At 49.9% G+C, this 18,381-nt stretch overlaps 1 protein-coding gene across 1 annotated transcript; it reads right to left on the reverse strand.

The window, feature by feature from the left end:
* Window positions 1–501: 501 nt before the first annotated feature.
* Window positions 502–9,081, reverse strand: KRT4 (keratin 4). The gene is made up of 9 exons (XM_029073190.2): window positions 8,477–9,081; window positions 5,038–5,252; window positions 4,146–4,206; window positions 3,635–3,730; window positions 2,771–2,935; window positions 2,224–2,349; window positions 1,464–1,684; window positions 1,135–1,169; window positions 502–969 (listed from the first exon to the last, which is right to left on the reverse strand). The coding sequence occupies exons 1-9, from the start codon at window positions 8,975–8,977 to the stop codon at window positions 791–793; spliced, it is 1,599 nt and encodes a 532-aa protein (XP_028929023.1). The 5' UTR covers window positions 8,978–9,081; the 3' UTR covers window positions 502–790.
* Between the last annotated feature and the right edge of the window lie 9,300 nt (window positions 9,082–18,381).

Below are 18,381 nucleotides of genomic sequence, written 5' to 3' on the forward strand. Positions count from 1 at the left end.
AAGCAGCATGGCTTAGTGGATAGAGCACAAGTCTGGGAGTCAGAAGGACCTGGATTCTAATCTCAGCTCCACCACTTGTCCGCTGGGTGACTTTGGGCAAGTCACTTAACTTCCCCGTGCTTCAGTTACCTCTTCTGTAAAATGGGGATCAAGAAGGTGAGCCCCATGTGGAACAAAGACTGATTAACTTGTGTCTACCCCAGAGTTCAGATCAGTCCGTAGCACATAGTAGCCACTTAACAAGTACCATTCATTCATTCATTCAATCGTATTTATTGAGAACTTACTGTGTGCAAAGCACTATACTAAGCGCTTTTTACTATTACATCTGTTATAGTGTACTCTCCCAAGAGTTTAGTATAATGCTCTGCACAGAGCAAGAGCTCAATAAATATGATTGATGGATTGACTGATCCCTGGAGGCCATCGGGCCCGTTGTCAGGGAGCTCCCCCAGATGACCCCCATGAGGCCCCTTGAGAAGGAAGCGAAGTGAGTCGGGATGAATGAACAGCACATGCGGTTTATTGAGGAAGAGACCAAGCCCCTTTGAGACCCTTGAACCAGGATTGGGGGAGGGGGGTGCGGGTGTGGAGGGACAGAGAACATTTTCTCCCCACCCAAGCATGAGGAATGTGGAGGCATCATGGATGGGGGAACAAGGAAAGTCTCTGCCCTCCGAGCCCGGGAGGAGGGGTTGGGGAAAGACTGGATATCCTTCCTGCCCCTCCGAGAAGGGTGGACCAGATGCAGGAGGGGAGGGGGCGTGGCGGAGGAACAAGGTCAGGGGGCCTATCGGCTGGAGGTCCTCCAGTTTTTGGAGGAGACCACCTTGGAGGAGCAGACCCCGCCGAACCCGCTCCCGCCGCTGAAGTTCCCGCCGCTGAAGTTCCCGCCACTGCAAAGGCCTCCGAAGCTGCCTAAGCTGCCTCCATGGCCGCCGCTGGAGCTGGAGCCGCCATTGACCACCGCTGCAGGGGAGGGGAGCAAGGCAAGGGTCAGGGCCGGGCAAGTGGAGCTGAGAGACCAAGTGAGGAGGAGGGAGGAGGAGAAAGGCGTGGGAAGGAGGGGAGGGGAGGGGGTGGAGGGTGGAGAGCGGGGCTGGGGAGAAGGATGGAGAAGTTGGCGCTACTTACATATGCTGACCGCGCTCTGAAACTCTCCAGACATCCTTGAGTAGGGGGAAGAAAAGACAGAGTGAGGAAGAGTAACATAGAGACAGTGAGAGACAGGAGCTGGAGTCTTCTAGACTGTAAGCCCGGTGTGGGCAGGGATTGTATGTCTTTATTACTGAATTATATTTTCCAAGAGCTTAATGCAGTGCTCTGCACACAATAAGCGCTCAATAAATTCGACTGAATAAATGAATTTTTCAGGTTACCTGCCCAGCTTGGGGCCGGCCTGGCCCAGCCCACCACGAATAAACAGTTGAGGAGCCAGTCCCCCTCCCACCCACCATGCCCACCTGCACTCCTCGCCCTCCAGCAGCTTTCGGTAGGTGGCAATCTCAATGTCCAGTGCCAGCTTGACGCTCATCAGCTCCTGGTAGTCACGCAGCAGCCGGGCCAGCTCCTCCTTGGCCTTCTGCAGGGCGACCTCCAGCTCCGTCAGTTTGGTCCGGGCGTCCTTCAGGGCCGCCTCGCCCCGCTGCTCCGCATCAGCCACAGATGTCTGTAGGGTCTCGCACTGCCCGGCGAGATGGAGAAGACTCAGAATCCAATGGAACTGGGAGGGACCACCCTCCCATCCTCCCCCAAGAGCGTCTGATTCGGTCTCCCCGCTGCCCTCCCATCCCCAGCCAGATGGGATCTCGGCGGAGCCGGGCAGGAAGAGCGCCAGGGCAGGGAGTCAGCAGAGCTGGGTTCGTGGCTCTGATGCTCTGTGACCTTAGGCAAATTACTTGACCTCTCTGGGCCAGCAATCTCCCAGCTGAACAGTAGGGAGATTCCCTGTTCCTCCAGGCTTCACGGGGAAAGGCCAAAGAGATTAGGATGGGGAACGCCAGAGAAATCCACCAAGGGCTGTCAGTAGCCCCAAGCCCCTTCCCCTGGCTCTGTGACCCTACACACGCACACACACACACACAAAGAGTAAAAACCATACCAGATCACACCTGCCAATTTGTGGATATGCAAATTGCATGTAACTTATATACAAATATGCACCCTCTCCTTTCTCCACTCCCCAGACCCAGCTGTTTTCTGAGGGAAAGACATGACTCTCACCTGCTTCTTCACATTCTCGATCTCGGCCCTCAGCCTCTGGATCAGGCGGTTGAGCTCTGAGATCTCCATCTTGGTGCTCTTCAGATCATCACCGTGTTTGCCGGCGCTGGACTGGAGCTCCTGAAACTGGGGGCCCGGAGATGGGGGGAGCCGAGGTCAGGCATAGCCCAGCTTCGCAGGAAGCTACCAGCCCGGCCCTTTCCAGAGTGAGCAACCTAACCTTCCAGGCCAACTGAATCCACGGAATCCTCTCCCCTGGACTGCGGGTCCCTGTGTAAACTTCTGGGCTACCAATGATCCCAATAAGGATATCTCCCAACCACCCAGAGGGGATTGTGCAGAGGGAGGTCAGTTAATCAACTCACAGTCTAGACTACAGAACACTGTACCTAGCGTTCAGGAGGATACAAACATTATTAGATGCAATCCTTACCCACAAGAATCTTGCAGTCTAGTGAGACAAAACTTCTGGGGATTGGTGCAGTCCTATCTGATATCTTTAGGGGGTGGATCAATGTGCTGCTCGCAGAGTTACCCCGTGACCCACCTTGGTCTGGTACAGGGCCTCGGCCTCGGCCTTGCTGCGCTGGGCGATCTCCTCGTATTGGGCCTTGACCTCAGCGATGATGCTGTCCAGGTCCAGGCAGCGGTTGTTGTCCATGGACAGGATCACCGACGTGTCAGCGACCGTGGTCTGGATCTGGGCCAGCTCCTGCACATCACATTGACATCTCGTCTATCGCTAACCCCCGTCTCAACTATAGATCTCCCCAGACTGCCCAATTCCTTTGAAACTGGACAGGTTTCTGGGCCACTCTAGACTGATGGAGGGATCCTTTCTTCACTCTCTTCCCTTGTTAAGGATCTTTCAACAATCAATCAGTTGTATTTGTCGGGCACTTACTGTGTGCAGAGCACTGTACTAAGTGCTTGGGAGAGTACTATATAACAATACAACAGTCACATTCCCTGTCCACAACGAGCTCAGTCTCGAGGGCTTAGTAGGTCGGAATGGATGGAATGGATTTGGGATGGGCCAATTCCACTCATGGAACCTTCAACTCCTGTCATGGAACCTTCCCTTCTGGTCAGCCCCAATCAATTAACCATTCAATCAATGCATTAAACAATAATAATAATAATTATGGTATTTGTTAAGTGTTTAGTATGTACCAAGCACTGTACTAAGCGCTAGGGTAGCTACAAGATTAATTGGCCACAGTCCCTGTCCCACATAGGGAGCACTTGGGAGAATTCCAACAATGATCACAGCTACCAACAACCTATCCTTCAATCTCAGTCTATCCCAGCTGGGGGCCGGGATGTTATGGGAGTTTGGGGTGACACCATCCCAGATTTGGGAGGTCACACCTCCAGATGAGGGTTGGAAGGGAGGGAGAAGGGTCCTCACCGCCTCATAGAGGACTCTCAGGAAGTTGATCTCGTCATTGAGAGCGTCCACCTTGGCTTCCAGCTCCACCTTGATCATGTAGGCAGCATCCACATCCTGCCCCGAGATAGATGAAACAGCATTCATTCATTCAAGCGTATTTATTGAGCTCTTACTGTGTGCAGAGCACTGTACTAAGAACTTGGGAGAGTACAATATGCAATAAATAGACATTCCCTGCCCATAATAAGCTTACAGTCATGAAACACAGTCGCAGCAGGAGGGATGCACTTTCCCAAGTGCTTGGGAGAGTACAATATAACAGAGTCAGTAGTCACATTCCCTGCTCACAATAAGCTTAGTCCAGGGGTATATGATTTGGGGTATCCAGGCCCACAAAAAACCCACTTTGGCCAGATGGGCAAAGAGGTGGGTCAGGGTCCAAATGGTGTTGTTTATTTTGTGGTATAGTTGGATCCCCAGCAGAAAGCCAAGGTGCTACATGGGGTTCAGGGTGGCAGCCCCTCCTTACCTTCTTGAGCACCACAAAGTCATTCTCTGCTGTCGTGCGCTTGTTGATCTCCTCCTCATACCTGTGGGGAGTGCAGACACCCGACAGGGAATCAGTTCTCCTTGGCCGGAGAGCTCAGAGAAAGTAAAGCGTGGGGGATTTCCACCCAAATCAATCAGTCCAGTCAACTCCTGTTACTTGACACATTCCAAGATGGGCACGAGCACGGTCTTGGGAGTCAGAGGACATGGGTTCTAATCCCAGCTCTGCCACTTGTCTTCTGTGTGACCTTGGGCAAGCCACTTAATTTCTCTGTGCCTCAGTTACCTCATCAGTAAAATGGGGATTAAAAGTGTGACCCCCACCTGGGACAACCTGATTACCTTATATCTACCCCAGTGCTTAGAACAGTGCTTGACACATAGTAAGCACTTTACAAATGGCATCATTATTATTATCTGCCACATCAGGGTGTAAGCCAAGAAGACCTCTCGAGAACACTTTGTAACCTACAATTCTAAAGTTTCAAAATTGAACTCCAGCCAACTCTCTATTATCTTCGACCCTGTGCGGGGAGAGAAAGAGAGAGAGGGAGAGAGAAAGAGAGAGAAAGAGGAAGATGCAAAACCCCCGTAATACAATGCAAAGTACAAGGAGGCAGAAGGAACAATGGGATCAGAGAAGGAGGAGCTGAGAATCAGAGCCTAGAAAGAGCAACTGTGATACCATGCAAGGAAACCAGAGGGAAGGCAGTTGTGAGAGCATTTTAAAAACCCGTGCAGATAATCCACAGTGTGGATAATCCACTCAGAGGTCATTGAGCATTTGCAGCACAGACCAATTTACAATTTACAGCATCATGCTTAGGACTGGGGGCCTAGAGCGGGTTGGTTTGTTTTCCCTCCTCACGCACTTGCTCTTGAAATCCTCGACGGTGTCCTGCATGGTCTTCAGTTCGGACTGCAGGCGTCCCTTGTCACTGAGCAGATTATCCAGCTGTTTCCGCAGGGTGCTGATGTAGGCTTCGAAGAACGGCTCTAGGTGTTTGCTGGTTGTGGTGGTCCCCTGCTGCTGCAGCAGGTTCCACTTGGTCTCCAGCACCTTGTTCTGCTGCTCCAGGAACCGCACCTGGAAGGGGAGAAGGTTTCTCTAGCACTTAGTACAGTGCCTCACACACAGTAAGCGCTTAACAGATACCATTATTATTTTCAAGTCCGCACCCCTCAGATGCTGGTACAAAACACTGAGGGCCCGTGAACCCACCACAGGCAACAAGGAGCAATGTGGCTTAGAGGAAAGAGCATGGACCTGGGAGTCAGAGGAACTGGGTTCTAATCCCAGCCCTTCCAGTTGTCTGCTGTGTGACCTTGGGCAAGTCACTTCATTTGTCTGGGCCTCATCTGTAAAATGGGGATTAAGACTATGAGTCCTAGATGGGACGTGGACTGTGTCTAACCTGATTAGCTGTATAAACCCCAGGTTTTATACAGTATCTGGCACATAGTAAGCACTTAAGTACTATTTAAAAAAAAGAAAGAAAGGTGGGCATTGTGGAGAGGTTGGACTGAGGATAACTGCATAGCTGCCAGACCCCTGAAAGGGATCTCTAGATTGCTGATTTTTTTTGTTTTTTTTATATTTGTTAAACGCTTATTATGTTTCAAGTACTGTTCTAAATGCTGGCATAGATTCAAATCAATCAGGTAGGACATCATCCCTGTCCCATATGGGGCCCACAATCGAAGTATGAGAGAGAACAGGTATTCGATCCCCATTTTACAGATGAGGCATCTGAGGCACTGAGAAGTTACTTGCCCAAGATCACGGGGCAGGCAATTGTGGGGCTGAGATTAGAACCCAGGTCTTCTGACTTCCAGGCCCGTGCTCTTTCCACTAGGCCATGCTGCTTCTAGATTTTAGCAGGAGGGATTGAGGTTAAATTTAAAGCTGTTAAAACCCTCAAGAGGGATTCTAACAGAAGTTTCTCAATCAATCAGTTATATCCTCTAGACCTTAAGCTCGTTGTGGGCAGGGAATGTGTCTGATTATTGTTGTATTGTACCCTCCCAAGTGCTTAGTACAGTGCTCTGCACACAGTAAGTGCTCAGTAAAAATGACTGAATGAATCTGTTGAGTGCTTACTCTGTGCAACATTCTATTTTAAGTGGTTAAGAAAGTACAATAAGGTAAGCAGGCATGCTTTCTGTCCTCAAGGATCTTACTACCTAGCAAAAGAGACCAATATTCAAATGAAGATTGCAGCAAGAGATCTCTATGAGGGGTTCCTGAAGATTGCAGCAAGAGGGATTGAGGTTATATCTATAGTGGTTTGACACCACCCCTCCCCCCAAAAAAGGATCTCTTAGAAGGGTTCCAGAAGATTGAAACCAGTGGGAATGAGGTTAAACCCAAAACAGCTTGATTCCACTCAAAAAAACCCCAAGATCTTTAAGAAGGGGTTCCTGAAGTTTGAGCAAGACAGACTGAGGATGGTAGACATAAAGCTGACTCCTGCCAAAAACAGGGCTCTCTAAGAGGGGTCCTGAAGATTGCATCCAGAGGGATTGAGGTTAGATCTATGGCTGCCTCCTCCCAAAAAACCACCAAACTGTGATCTCTAAGAGAGGTTCCTGAAGGTTGTAACAAAAGGGATTGAGGTTAGATCTAAGGCTGCCAGACCCCCTAAACAAACAGGCTCTTTGAGAGGAGTTGCTGAAGCCCTCCACTGAAGAGAATCTTCAGAGAAAGAGCAGGTGGTCTGAGGGAAGAGCTGGAGGTGGAGGAATTAAGGGGTCAGTACAGTGCACTGCACACAGTAAGCGCGTGATAGATATGATGGATTCACTGATTGTCAGGGAGGGTGGAGTCAGTGGGAGGGATTCAGTGTCCCAAGGAAACAGAAAACTTTGCAGCTGTGAATCTGCCGGACATTTTTCTCTGTGAGGGCGGGGGGTCAGGTGGGGCTGGCTGGTGGGACCGATGGGGCAGTGGCTCCAAGGCCTTGCTGTTGCTCAAGCGATGAGCTCAGGCCCCCAGGCCCGTCCACCTGACCAGGAGAGGGAGTGACCAGCCTGAAGTGGACATGAGGGGCCAGCCGTCAGCACAAACCAGTCCCGCGGAACCTGGGGGGACCAGTAACCCACCATCTTTCCAGCTATGGCAAAGCCCTCCACAGCCATCGCCAGTCACTCCCACCAGACCGAGGGAGTCCGACCCCAAACCGGGTCTCTCCAAGCCATTCGCTCTACCCAGACCCCACCCCAAGTCTGGCCTGCCCCCCTCCACTCCTGGAGCTCACAGAGAAGAAAGCAGGGACAGGGACAGGGGTGTTCTGAGCCCCCAGCATTGTATCTCCCAACCTGGTGTGGAAGTTTGAAGGTGGGGTCCACACTGACACCAAGGTGGAGTAAGCCCCCTGGAGAGGAAATTCAGTCCAGGATCTGGCTCTATCCAGAGCTTCTTTCTCCAGCCCACAGCCCCAGGCTCCTATGGCCCTCTGAGGAACTCAAAGCAGGCTCAGGCTCAGAGAGGTTAAGTGACTTTCCCAGGGTCACACTGAGAGGTGAGGGCAGAGCTGGTGGGGTTCCCAGTTCCCAGTCAACCTCTCAGGTCTCTTCCTCTCTCTCCCCACCTAACCCCCTTCCTTCTCCCCATCTCCCCTCACCTACCTGCCTTCATCTCCCCCCAATCCCCAGCCCTTCCTACTTCAGCTGACAAATCCACTCCAACTCAGGGCTCTAGGACAATCCCCTCCATCTGGAAAATCCTGCCTTCTCTTCACCAAAGGTCACCCTCTTCAATACTTCCAAAAACCCACCTTAGAGTGATAGTGACAGTAATAGTATCTATTAAGCGCTCACTGTGTGCACAGCACCATACTAAGAGCTGGGAGAGAATACACAGACATGGCCTTGTCCCTTGATGGAGTAGCTGTAATAGTATTAACTGAGCACCCTCTGAGTGCAATATACCGAACTAAGCGCCCCTCCTCTGGGAAGGCTTCCCAGATTGTCTCACACATCTGTCTCCTGTTCACTATGTGTCTGATCAGAAATTGACATCCTCGATCATATGAGCCTGGGATTGATTTTGCCCCTGATTCTACTGCTCTGTGTGTGTGTGTGTGTGTCTGTGTCTGTGTCTGTGTCCTCTGTCTCCTGGTCAGACTAGCAGCCCCTCAAGAACAAGGGTTGTGTCTCCTCCTTCCTCCGACTCACTACAGCACCTAGGCCAGAGCGTGTGTTTGTGTGCGTGTGTGGGTGGGTGTGTGGGTGGATGTGTGTGGAGTGTCACCGTGTGTCTTCTCTCCCCCCATCAGGCCAGATGGGCGAGGAAAGGATAACAAATCGTACCTTGTCGATGAAGGAGGCGAACTTGTTGTTGAGGGTCTTGATCTGCTCTCGCTCCTCAGTCCGCACCTTCTGGATCTCGGGGTCGATCTCCAGGTTCAGCGGTGCCAACAGGCTCTGGTTGATGGTCACAGCCTGGATGCCCCCGGCCGGGCACACGGGGAAGCCGCCGCTCCCCTTCCCGCCGATCTGGCCTCCGAAGGCCCCGGACCCGAAGCCTCCGACCCCGAAGCCGCCAATGCCACCGCCGAAGCCCCCGGCCCCGAAGCCCCCGGCCCCGAAGCCGCCGGCGTTCTGCCTGGCCCCAGCCACGCTGATGGAGATGCTCTTATTCCCACCGAGGTTGAAGAGGCTTCGGCTGCCGAATGCCCCGGCCCCTGAGCCCCGGCACCCGGCCCCAGAAGAAGCGGCGCTGAAGCCGGACCGCCGGCCACAGGTCACCGCGGCTGACCCGCAGCTGAAGCCCCGGCTGGACGAGCGCACGCTCTGCTGTCGGCTGGTCATGATGGACGAGAAAGGCTGGGGAGGACGGCGATGGAGAAGAGGAGGAGATGGTGGGAGTAGTAATCCCTCTGCTTCCCTGAGCCTCCACCTGCCCCTTTTATAGGCCTCACAGCTGTGCTCGGTGACAGGGGCAGAGAAAAAAAATGCAAAAAATCTGTGGGTTGGGGCCAGAGCCAAACCCAGCCCTCCTCCTCCACCTACCCTGGTGATTTGTAGGCAAACACACCTTGGGAGTCATCTGGAGGGCAGCGGGAACTTGCTGGCTGGGGTTTGGCCCTGAGCCCACCCAACAGGCCCCTCCCTCCCTCCTTTCCCTCCCTGGACAGGCCCCGACCAACACAGTTTCTGCTCCGGCCATGGGCCCGATGGACCTTTCCCTTCCTGCCTACCCGCGAAACCGGGGGGTTGGATTATCTGCTATTTGGATTATTTGGGAGCCGGGGGGAGTCTGGTTAATCGAGAGCACGTGAGAGGAAGTACCAACCTGCTGGGGACCCGTGACAGATTGGGGAATGGGGAGTCCCCGGATCCTGCCATCCTAGCCCTATCCAAGCTGGGAAGAGCGATCTAGATGGTTTTTGGATATCGTTCTACTCAGTTACCATGTGTAGGGTGTGGGTGAGCGTGTGTGTTGTTGCCCTGTCTTCCCCATCAGCCTGACGGCCCTTGGTGATAAGAATGTGTCTTCTCTAAACGCCTTTGCCCACAGCTTAGGCACAATCTGGAGCCGGCAGACTCTATAAGAAGTGATTCAATCATTCATTCATTCAATCGTATTTATTGAGCGCTCACTGGTGCAGAGCACTGTACTAAGCACTTGGGAGAGTGCAATGTAACAAACTGTGCATAAGCCTCACTCATATAAGATGCACCACTTCTCTCTCTCTCTCACACACACACACACAAACACACGCACACACACACACACACACATACTCTCACGCACACATTCCTTGCTCTCTCCTGCTTTGCTTCACGGCTCTTGAGTCCACCTTTAATCTCCCTAACTGCAGCTGCCCACTTTTTCCCAGGGGGGAAAGGGAATCCGAAAGTTATCCCCTAAAGATCTGACCTTAAGCATTCCTCACCCCACCCTCCTCCCTCCTCTCCAGGCCCCATCTCCACAGCTTCTTGATTCACTTCAAACTGATGAGAAACAGTGCTTTTCCTCAAGAAACTGATATCATGTCTACACCTACCAGTATTTATATGGTACTTTTTAAGCCCTCATTTTCTACCAGGCACGGTACTAAGCACTGGGGTAGAAACAAGAAAAGGAGCATGGCCTAGTGGAAAGAACATGGGCCTGGTAGTCAGAGGACCTACAGTCTCATCATTCATTCATTCATTCAATCATATTTATTGAGCGCTTAGTGTGTGCAAACTACTCTACTAAGCGCCTGGGAGAGTACAACAGTAAACAGTCACATTCCCTGCCTATAACGAGCTAACAGTCTAGGATGGGGAAGACAGATGTCGATACGAATAAATAAAATTATAAACAGCTCTGCCACTTGTCTGCTGTGTGATCTCGGGCAAATCATTTCACTTCTCTGTGTCTCAGTTCCCTCATCTGCAAAATGGGGACTCACTACCTGTTCTCCCTCCTATTTAGACTGTGAGCCCCATGTGGATACTGATTATCTTGTTATCTGCCACAGTGCTGGGCACATAGTATGCTCTTACCACCACAATTACTATTATTAAGATAATCGGGTTAGACACAGTCCTTTTCCCACATGGGGCTCACAGTCTAAATGATTTTCTGGATGATTTAAGCCCCAAAGAGTCACCTTGGCCCCAAAGATCTGGGTATTTCAATCAAAAGGGTTTTATCGATGGGCAGCATCTAGACCTAAAGCTCTCTGTGGGCAGCGACTGTCACTGTGTATTGTTGTGTTGTACTTTCCCAAGAGTTTAGTACGGTGCTCTGCACACAGTAAGCGCTCAATAAGTACGACTGAATGAACTAACCGCCTTCCTAGCCAAATCAAGTCGATGCAGGGGCGAAGTCAGAGGCAGGTTCAGGATGATATGATGTCCCAACACTCTGATGTCATGTGACCCCTGTGCTGCCCCTGCCTGGGGTGGGGGAAGAGAGGGGAGGTTGGTGAGAACCTCAGAACCGGCCAGAGCGAGGGGGAGAAAGGAAAGAGGATCCGGCCTATACCGCCCAAATTCCCCGACCCCTTGCTGGCCCCTCCCCCAATAATAATTATGATCTTTGTTAAGTCCTTACTATGTGTCAGCCACTGTACTAAGCGCCGGGGTGTATAAGTAAATCGGGTTGAACACAGTCCCTGTCCACATCAGGCTCACAGTCTCAATCCTCATTTTACAGATGAGGTAACTGAGGCATAGAGAAGTGAAGTGTCTTACCCAAGATCACGCAGCAGACAAGTGACAGAGTCGGTATTAGAACCCAGGACCTTCTGACTCCCAGGCCCGTGCTCTAACCATTAATGATGCCATTTGTTAAGCACTTACTATGTGCCAAGCACTGTTCTAAGCACTGGGATAGATACAAGGTAATCAGGTTGTCCCACATGGGGTTCACAGTCTTAATCCCCATTTTACAGAAAAGGTGACTGAGGCACAGAAAAGTTAAATGACTCCATCACACAGCTGTTAAGTGACGGAGCCGGAATTAGAACCCATGACCTCCGACTCCCAAACCCGGGTGCTTTCCACTAAAGCCGCGCTGCAGGCCATTATCCTCCCAGATCAGGTCTATACTGGCCTCTCGGAGAGGAATTTAGTCAATTATCTAGTTAAATAATCTGGGGCAACAACCCAGATGGATGACCCAGCCCAGAGCCAAGAAAATGTGGCTCTAATCCGTGAGCTTGTTGTGTGCTGTGAATGTATCTGTTTGTTGTGGTAATGTACTCTCCCAAGGGCTTAGTACAGTGCTTTGCATCCAGTAAGCGCTCAATAAATACGATTGAACTATTGAATGAAAATTTGGCATTGGAACCCTTCTGGACCGTGTCTTTAAGCTTCTTGTGGGCAGGGATAGCGTCCGGGATCTCTATTGTATTGTACTTTTAATTCTTTTGAGTGACTGGAATGCGTTGGTGGGGTCGGCTCTGTGGACAGACATTCCTGTGACTGCTCAACCATGCTCCACTAGATGGATCTGGACAGAATAAGTCCAATGTCCTTGCCTTAGCACAAGCAAGGGCCAGTGGTGTTGACACCCAGTATAGACTGCAACCTAGGGTTGTTTCTTTTAATAATATTTGTTATTAAAATGTTATGTGCCTGGCACTGTACTAAGCACTGGGGCAGATAGAAGCTAGGCAGGTAGCCCACAGTTCATGCCCCACATGATGATGATGGTGGTATTTTAATAATAATAATAATGATGGTATTTGTTTAGCACTTATTCTATGCCAAGTACTGTTCTAAGCGCTGGGGTAGATACAAGGTATTCAGGTTGTCCCATGTTGGGCTCACAGTTTTAATCCCCATTTTACTGATAAGGGAACTGAAGCACAGAGAAGTTAAGTGACCTGCCCAAGGTCACACAACAGACAAGTGACAGGGTCGGGATTAGAACCCACGACCTCTGACTCCCGAGCCCGTGCTCTTTCCACTAAGCCACGCTGCTTCTAACCGAAACACCACACCGCTTCTCTCTGTGGCACCGGCGTAAACTGAAAGGATTTGGCAACTCCTATCTCAGGGAGCTTTGCTCTAAGCTGAATGGTTTTACAGGGATTCAGGGGATTCGTGAGAGCGGTTCCACCTTTCTCATTCCAGGTGGGGCAACTGAGTGGACGCTTTATCTCCTGAATAGCTGGGCAACCCCTCTAATCCCCACCCTAGATAAAGGTATCAATCACACCGACCCGGCCTCACTGACCCGCCTGGCCTCACTGACCCTCCCGCCCCGGCGGCAAATTCCCCTGCTGGCCACGGCCGCTTTGTTTGGCAGGAACAGGCCTCTCTGCTTCTCACATCTTGAATCCATCATTCCCAGAATTGCTCACCTACAGTGGCGATAAAGGACTGTAGGGCAGTTTATTCAGAAGACACATCTTCTAGTTGAGCCCTTCCTGGGCCGGTCAACATCGATGGTATTTCTTTAGTAGCATGGCAGACTGGATAGAGCACGGCCCTGGGAGTTGGAAGGTCATAGGTTCTAATACCGAATCTGCCACTTGTCTGCTGTGTGACCTTGGGCAAGTCATTTCACTTCTCTGGGCCTCCGTTACCTCATCTGTAAAATGGGAATTGAGATTGTGAGCCCCACGTGGGACAAGGGACTGTGTCCAACACGATTTGCTCGTATCCACGCAGCGCTTAGTACGGTGCCTGGCACACAGTAAGTGCTTGATGAATGCTATTATTATCATTATTTACTCTGTACTTACTGTATGGAGAGCTCGGTACTAAGCGCTTGAGAGACTACACTACCGCAGAGCTCATTGTGGGGAGGAAATGTGTCCATTTATTGTTGTACTCTCCGGAGCGCTCAGTACAGTACTTTGAACACAGTAAGTGCTCAGTAAATAAGATTGAATGAATGAACAGATGAAAGTTGGTAGATATATTCCCTGTCCACCATAAGCTTGCAATCTACAGTCACTTATGGGCGAATGAGCTGTGGAGATTCAGAACCAATCCCACTCCCCAAATAAACCTCTGGGGCTAGGTCCAACTAAACTCTCATTTCCTCTTCTTCCACTCCCTTCTGCGTCACCTTGGCATTAGGATTTGCACCCTTTAGTCACCCCTCCCTCGGCCCCTTAGCACTTGCGTGCATATCTGTAATTTAATTTTTTTTTTATATTAATGCCTGTCTCCCCCTCTAGACTGTAAGCTCGTTGTGGGCAGGGAATGTGTCTACCAACTTTTTTGTATCGTATTCTACTGAGAGCTTGGTATAGTACTCGGCTCAATAAGCACTCAGTAAAAATGATGGGCTGACAAGAACAAATATCTATTTAACTGAGGTTCCCCGTGCATATTTTATCCTGATTCCCATAGATTCTTTGCCAGTATGGACCAGCCTCAAAACTGGAGAAGAAACATTCTAAACAATGGTATTTATTTGGTTGTCTATGGGCCAAACTTTATAGAATCAAAATAATTAGAGCAGATACAGACCCTTTCCCACACAGGGCATGAACACAGGGGGGAATCGCTATCCTAGGCCCATTTTACAGATGAGGAAACTGAGGAGCAGAAAAATTAAGTCACTTGCACAAAATCACAAAGCAGGCAAGGGGAAGATACAGAAAACTTTATGTGGAGGGTTAGGTGTGTCGTGGGAGTTGTCATTCACGTGCATTTCAAAGCTATGACACTCATGGGTTAGAATGTAGTGCAGCTTATATAAAGATGCAATTTATATTCAGCCATTCTGGGGTTCTAAAAGTCCTTTTACAGGGTAGGCCAGGAAGGGAGAAAGGCAGACAGACTAATATGAAGTGTGTCCTGTCCAGATACAGAAGTTGAGGGTTCTAGGGAGGCAGATGAAGGAATACATGTTACAGGTACAAATTAAGGTATTTCCTTTCAGCCTTCAGGGAGTTGGGTCAAATGCATTTCTCCCTCTCCTTCAACCCTGCACAATCCTAACCCCATCTGCAATTTGACCCCACATCCCACTGGGCAGCACTGGTCCTCCATTAGGGTCCACAGAAGGCTCTGGGATTGCAACGAGAAGGATTGAGGTTAGCCCTGAGGACGAAAAAGAGGGAGGAGGTAGAGGAGGAAATTATTGTTCTTGAAGATCTTTCTGGACAAGGAAGATACTCCCCTTTCCGCAACCCAACGCTCGGCTTTCATGGAGGCGGAGGACTGGACAAGATGACTTCGGTATGCGGAGGCTCACCCCGCCCTGGTCCCGCTGGCCGATGGATGAGATGTGACCTTTCACCGCGTGCTCGGTCTAGCAATCTGTCAATGGGGGCGGATCGGGCCGGGGCAGGACGGGGCTTGATGTTTGCAGAAACGTCCCAAGGAAGAAACACCGGCACTGTATTCGGAGCAAGGTTATGGTGATCCCAGCCCCTCCCACCCGAGGGGTCGAAGACTGTGTCTTCCTTGCCCTCCGCACCCTCCGCTAAACCTGTTCCACAACGCTCGAGGCAGGAGGATGCCCTCCCCCACCCCCACCCTGCCGGCCTCTCAGAGATTTTCCAAACACAGCAAATCAAACAGCCGCATTCCTCCCAGCAGGGTGAAAAGCCTTGTCTTTCTGTGGCCCTGGATAGGTCCCAAATAATTATTAATATAAACCCCTACTAATATATTAAACACTATACTAATTGCTGGGGTATGTAAAAGGTAGTCGGATTGGACACAGACCCTGTCCACCATGGGGCCCACAGTCTAAGTGAGAGAACGAGTATTTAATCCCCATTTTGCAGATTATGAAAATGAAGCACAGAGAAGTAAAGTGATTCGCCCAAGGTCACATCGCAGGAAAGCGATGGAGCCGGAATCAGAACCCAGATCATCTGATGTCCTCTCGGCTCCCCTGAACCCTGGACCCCTCTCGGGGTATTCTCTAACCTGGACCCCTTAGAGAATTTATGTAACCCAGACCCCTATGAGGGAGAGTTAAGTCAGCCAGTCAGTCGGACATATTTATTGAGCTCTTACTGTGTGCAGAGTATGCAGTAAGCGCTTAGGAGAGTACAATTTAACAATGCAAGCGTTACATTCCCTGCCCACAATGAGCTTAGGAAATCTACAAATTCCTGAAGCACCCCTTGCCCTCTACTTCCTCTTCCCAACATAAACACCTTCCCGCCCCAACAAAGACCTTCAGAGGTCTTCCCAACTTGCCTCATGTTTCTCTCCCATGCCAAAAGCCATTGGGATGATCTCTAAGCACACTGGAGCCAAGAGAAGAAATGAGGCTTGGTGGAAAGGGACCTGGAAAGGTGGCAGAAGACCTGGAATCTCATCCCCACTCCTCTGCTTGCCTACTGTGTGACATTGGGAGAGTCACTTACCTTCTCTGTGCTTCAGTTTCCTAAAATGGGGTCTCAATATTTGTCTGTGAGCTACGTTCAGAAAAGGGACTGTCTGATCTGCTTGAATTTAATCTACCCTGGCACTTGGCATTTAGGAAATGCTTTCATAAATACCACAATTAATCAATACCGCAATTATTATTAAAAATGGAATTGGCCAGATCAGCTCTGCAGAATCAACCAACTCTTCTTTATCTGCAGTAAAGGTAGAGGGGAGAGGCCAGGATCAGATAATCCAAGTCCTGTCCAGAATCAATACTTTAAGCTTCCCCCAACCCCACCCTGTCTTTTTTTTGCAATGGTAGTTGTTAAGCGCTTTCTATGGGTGGAACGTTATTCTTGCCATCGGCTTTAAAGCACTCAGTCACTTCTACCCCGCCTACTTTACTTCTCTACTCACCCACTACAACCCAGCCTGCATACTTCAGTCCTCTAATGCCAATCTATTTACTGTACCTCCGTCTTGTCAATCTCACCACCGACCTCTCAACCATGTCCTGTTTCTGGCCTGCACTACCCTCCCTTTTCTTAACAGACAGACATCACTCTCCACGCCTTCTGTGTTGAATTCACTTGAATTCACTTGAATGCACTTGAATTCACACCCTTTATTCACCCATCCTCCAGACCCAAAGGATTTAAGTGGATAGAGCATGGGCTTGGGAGTCAGAAGGTCATGGGTTCTAATTTCAGCTCTGCCACTTGTCTGCTGTGTGAACGTGGGCAAATCACTTCACTTCTCTGTGGCTCAGTTCCCTCACCTGTAAAATGGAGATTAAGACTATGAGCCCTGTGAGGGACAGGGATGGTGTCCAATCCAATTATCTTATATCTAGCCCAGTGCTTAAAACATAGTGCCTGGCACATAGTAAGTGCTTAACAAATACCATTATTATTATTATAATTATGTTAATGTCTGTCTCTCTCTCCAGGCTGTAAGCTCATAGTGGGCAGAGAACTTGCCTAGCAGCACTGTGCTCAGCACATTATTCTGCACAAAGTAAGCACTCAGTAAATACGATTGACTGATTGATTCGCTCTTCCAAGAGCTGGAGTAGATACTAGTTAATCAGGTCAGGATACAGTCCCTGTCTCACAGGGGGCTCACACTCTAAGTAGGATGCAAACACACTTGACTGTAAGATCGTTGTGGGCAGCGATTGTGTCTATTTAGGGCTGCATTGTACTCTCCCAAGCGCGTAGTGCACTGATCCAAATACAGTAAGCGCTCAATAAATATGACTGAATGAATGAATGAATAGGTATTGAATCCCCATTTTACAGGAGAGGAAATTGAGGAAATTAAGCTTTCGCTTAGTTAGAGCTTTCCCTGCAAAAATCTCTGCCCAACACCAAACTACTGGCCTGGTGGAGATGGGGATTCTTCTGAGATGAGAGGGCAAAGGAAAGGCTGTTTAGAGGAACAAGGATCCCTGCTGATGGGTGGCCAGAGATCTCAAAATCTCCAAGAGACCTTCCCTGACTAAGCCCTCCTTTCCTCTTCTCCCTCTTACTTCTGTGTCGTCTTGACTTGCTCCCACCCAGCCCCACAGCTCCTATGTCCATATCTGTCATTAATTTCTAATAATGTCTGTCTCCCCCTCTAGACTATAAGCTCACTGTGGTCAGAGAATGTGTCTGTTATTCTGTTATATTGTAATAATAATAATAGTCATGATGGCATTTGTTAAGTGCTTATTATGTGCCAAGCACTGTTCTAAGCACTGGAGTAGATACAAGGTCATCAGGTTGTTCCACGTGGGGCTCACAATCTTTAATTCCCATTTTACAGATGAGGGAATTGAGGCACAGGGAATTTAAGTGACTTGTCCAAGGTCACACAGCAGACAAATGGCAGAATGAGGATTAGAACCCAGTTCCTCTGACTCCCAAGCCCATGCTCTTTTCCTCCCATGCTACTTCTCACTGCACTTTCCCAAGCACTTAGTACACAGTAATCATTCAGTGAACATGATTGACTGACCGAGTGGCTGCTGTATTTTCCTGGCTATAATAATAACAATAATAATGATGATAGTACTTCTTAAGCACTTACTATGTGCCAAGCACTGTTCTTAGCACTGGGGTAGATACAAGGTAATCAAGTTGTCCCACGTGGGGCTCACAGTCTTAATCCCCATTTTACAGATGAGGTAACTGAGCCACAGAGAAGTTAAGTGACTCGCCCAAAGTCACAAAGGTGACAAGCGGTGGACCTGGGATTAGAAGACACCACCTCACATAAGTGGTGCCCGACCCTCCGACTGGTGCCTTCGATGGGGTCATATGGTCCACCCCGCTGGCCCCCAAAGAAGAGGACCCATCTTCAACCTGTCGATTAGCACTGGAGAGGAAGGTGAGGCCCTATCCCAAGACCGATCCCTGCTTGAAAAGTGACAGCTCAGGAAC

Source organism: Ornithorhynchus anatinus, chromosome 10 (assembly GCF_004115215.2).
Source record: "Ornithorhynchus anatinus isolate Pmale09 chromosome 10, mOrnAna1.pri.v4, whole genome shotgun sequence".
In the NCBI taxonomy this organism is placed as follows: domain Eukaryota; kingdom Metazoa; phylum Chordata; class Mammalia; order Monotremata; family Ornithorhynchidae; genus Ornithorhynchus; species Ornithorhynchus anatinus.

What these genes read in the sequence shown, in the direction of transcription:
- KRT4 (XM_029073190.2), bottom strand. Translation starts at nt 8,977, where the DNA reads ATGACCAGCCGACAGCAGAGCGTGCGCTCGTCCAGCCGGGGCTTCAGC. An exon ending in AGGCCCTGTACCAGACCAAG is followed by an intron (nt 2,350 to 2,770) that starts GTGGGTCACGGG and finishes CCGGGCCCCCAG; the next exon opens with TTTCAGGAGCTCCAGTCCAG. An exon ending in TCAGAGCGCGGTCAGCATAT is followed by an intron (nt 970 to 1,134) that starts GTAAGTAGCGCC and finishes CCTCCCCTGCAG; the next exon opens with CGGTGGTCAATGGCGGCTCC.